The sequence below is a fragment of the Nannospalax galili genome, unplaced genomic scaffold (genome assembly GCF_000622305.1).
Source record: "Nannospalax galili isolate Female #2095 unplaced genomic scaffold, S.galili_v1.0 scaffold727, whole genome shotgun sequence".
Classification (NCBI taxonomy): Eukaryota; Metazoa; Chordata; class Mammalia; order Rodentia; family Spalacidae; genus Nannospalax; species Nannospalax galili.
The window spans coordinates 287,555-289,585 of record NW_008356713.1 but is presented as its reverse complement, the minus strand read 5'-3'; the positions used below and the strand labels follow the sequence as shown (position 1 = coordinate 289,585).

The 2,031-nt window shown below is 38.3% G+C and overlaps 1 protein-coding gene across 1 annotated transcript in view; it reads right to left on the bottom strand.

Annotated features, from left to right (window-relative positions):
* Nucleotides 1–2,031, bottom strand: part of LOC108490016 (prolactin-3B1-like) — a 4,951-nt gene that overhangs the window by 1,325 nt on the left and 1,595 nt on the right. Inside the window, exons 3-4 of the mRNA XM_017794776.1 lie at nt 1,526–1,633; nt 10–111 (exon numbers count right to left, since the gene is read on the bottom strand). Of these exons, the coding sequence (XP_017650265.1) occupies nt 10–111; nt 1,526–1,633 (210 nt within the window). The remainder of the gene's footprint in view (nt 1–9; nt 112–1,525; nt 1,634–2,031) is intronic.

Here is a 2,031-nt window from a genome sequence, read left to right as displayed (position 1 = left end):
CAGCATCGCATCAGAGGCCCCTTCCAGAGCAGCCACTGCAGGCACTAGGTCCCTCATGGCGTCTCTCCAGGCATGGAAAGTGCTGATGGTCACATTCAGAATGTTTTCCGTCTAAGCAAACAAGAATGATCATCACATTGAAATGGGTGCAACATGGCATTTTATATACATGTGTTACCTGTCTGAAGTAGGTGAATTACAATGTGCATGTGTTATTAATATGTGTATGTAAAATATTTTTAGTGCATGACACACCCATGCCCAGAAATGTGACATTAGCTAGCAGTGATGTACAGTTGTTTTTAGAAAAAGCTAAGTTGATCATAATAAATCACTCCTAGTGGGGGGCCTCATTGATCTGCTTTGTTTGCCTTTCTGCTCTTCTGTCTGCCGCCCTGGTGGATGAGTCCTCCTTGACTGCTCTCCGCCATTGCGAGTGGCATAAATCGTCTTCATACTAATGAATCTTTTCTCATTCATATACTCACTTTATAATTTTATATTAGTGTAGAATATTAAATCAAATTACACTGGAAAAATATGGCATTAATAATTGAAATAATCTCATCTACATGAATCGCTCTGCATGGCTTACAGCAGAGTGAGCCATTTTGGTCCTGTCCACCTGAAGCGTAAGAAAATAGCAGAGCTTTTAATAACAGCACCAGTGAATGCAATGAAATTTTGATCCCTCAAATCAGCTGTCACTAAAATCGCTTTCTGTGGTGTATCAGTCGAGAGTTACTAACAATCAAAAGAAGATCAGTTTATGTAGACCTCAGTACCACAGAGCTCTCCTGAGGATGAGAGTATACTAGAGGACCCTCTTGTTGAGCTGATTTTCCATCAAATATAAGAAGATAGAGGTCAGTCAGGAAAGATGGCACTCATGAACGAAAAAGAGATTCAGTCCAGGACAGCCTCAAAATTCAAAAGGGAGTAACATCTCAGCAGCAATGTAGCATTCTTCTAGAGAAAAATCCTGTAATGTTTTACCATAAACACAACTGTGTTTGCATTTCTTACGCCTGTACATGATTGTATATATAACAGTGAATACTCAAATCGGTACAAGTTGCCCAATGAGTATGAATTCCAGGTACAGGAAAAATGGTCCTCAGTTTGAGCAATGTATAAACCTGCTGTGATGTGAGTTAGCATTTGGCTTAATTTAAATATATCCTGAGCAAAATTATTGTTTCTGTTGTTCCTTCTAGTTCTATTTTGAGAGATCTGTGACTAATACACCTGTTGCACCACCTTATAACGTACAAGTTGCCCAATGAGTATGAATTCCAGGTACAGGAAAAATGGTCCTCAGTTTGAGCAATGTATAAACCTGCTGTGATGTGAGTTAGCATTTGGCTTAATTTAAATATATCCTGAGCAAAATTATTGTTTCTGTTGTTCCTTCTAGTTCTATTTTGAGAGATCTGTGACTAATACACCTGTTGCACCACCTTATAACCAACAGCCCATGAGCCTGCAGACTTCAGTTGTGGTGAGAACCAGGGATGTAACTTACAGTTCTGTTGAGGACTTCTTCACGGCTGCTTGGTGTAGGGATGGAAGCCGTGTGGCAGGGGACTGGATCCTTTTCCCAGAACCAACTCAGTTTCATAAACTTTTCTGCCTGTCAATAATGAAGGGATTCAATAGGTTCGAGTTTCAGAACTGAATAAACACATCTATAAGCAGAACGTTAATGAAATCGATAGATGTCAATGTTTTAACTAGACCTACATAAAAATTGTAAATTTGACTGAGAACTGTTGTATGAAATGTACAAAAGCCTGATAAATATTACAAAATTATAACTGAGATATTAAGAACACATTGCTTACATTCCTTCCCATTTCATGGAAAAGCTAATTTTCTAGGCTCTTCTTTTCCTCTCTATTTTCTTGTTCTTTTGCCCTGCTGAATAGTTATAGTTTGGAAGAAAGCTTTACAAACACAAAAACTCCAAAGCAATGACTATTTAAGAATCTTATTTCTCTAGAATTCAAGCACAGAAACATAGACCAGTGT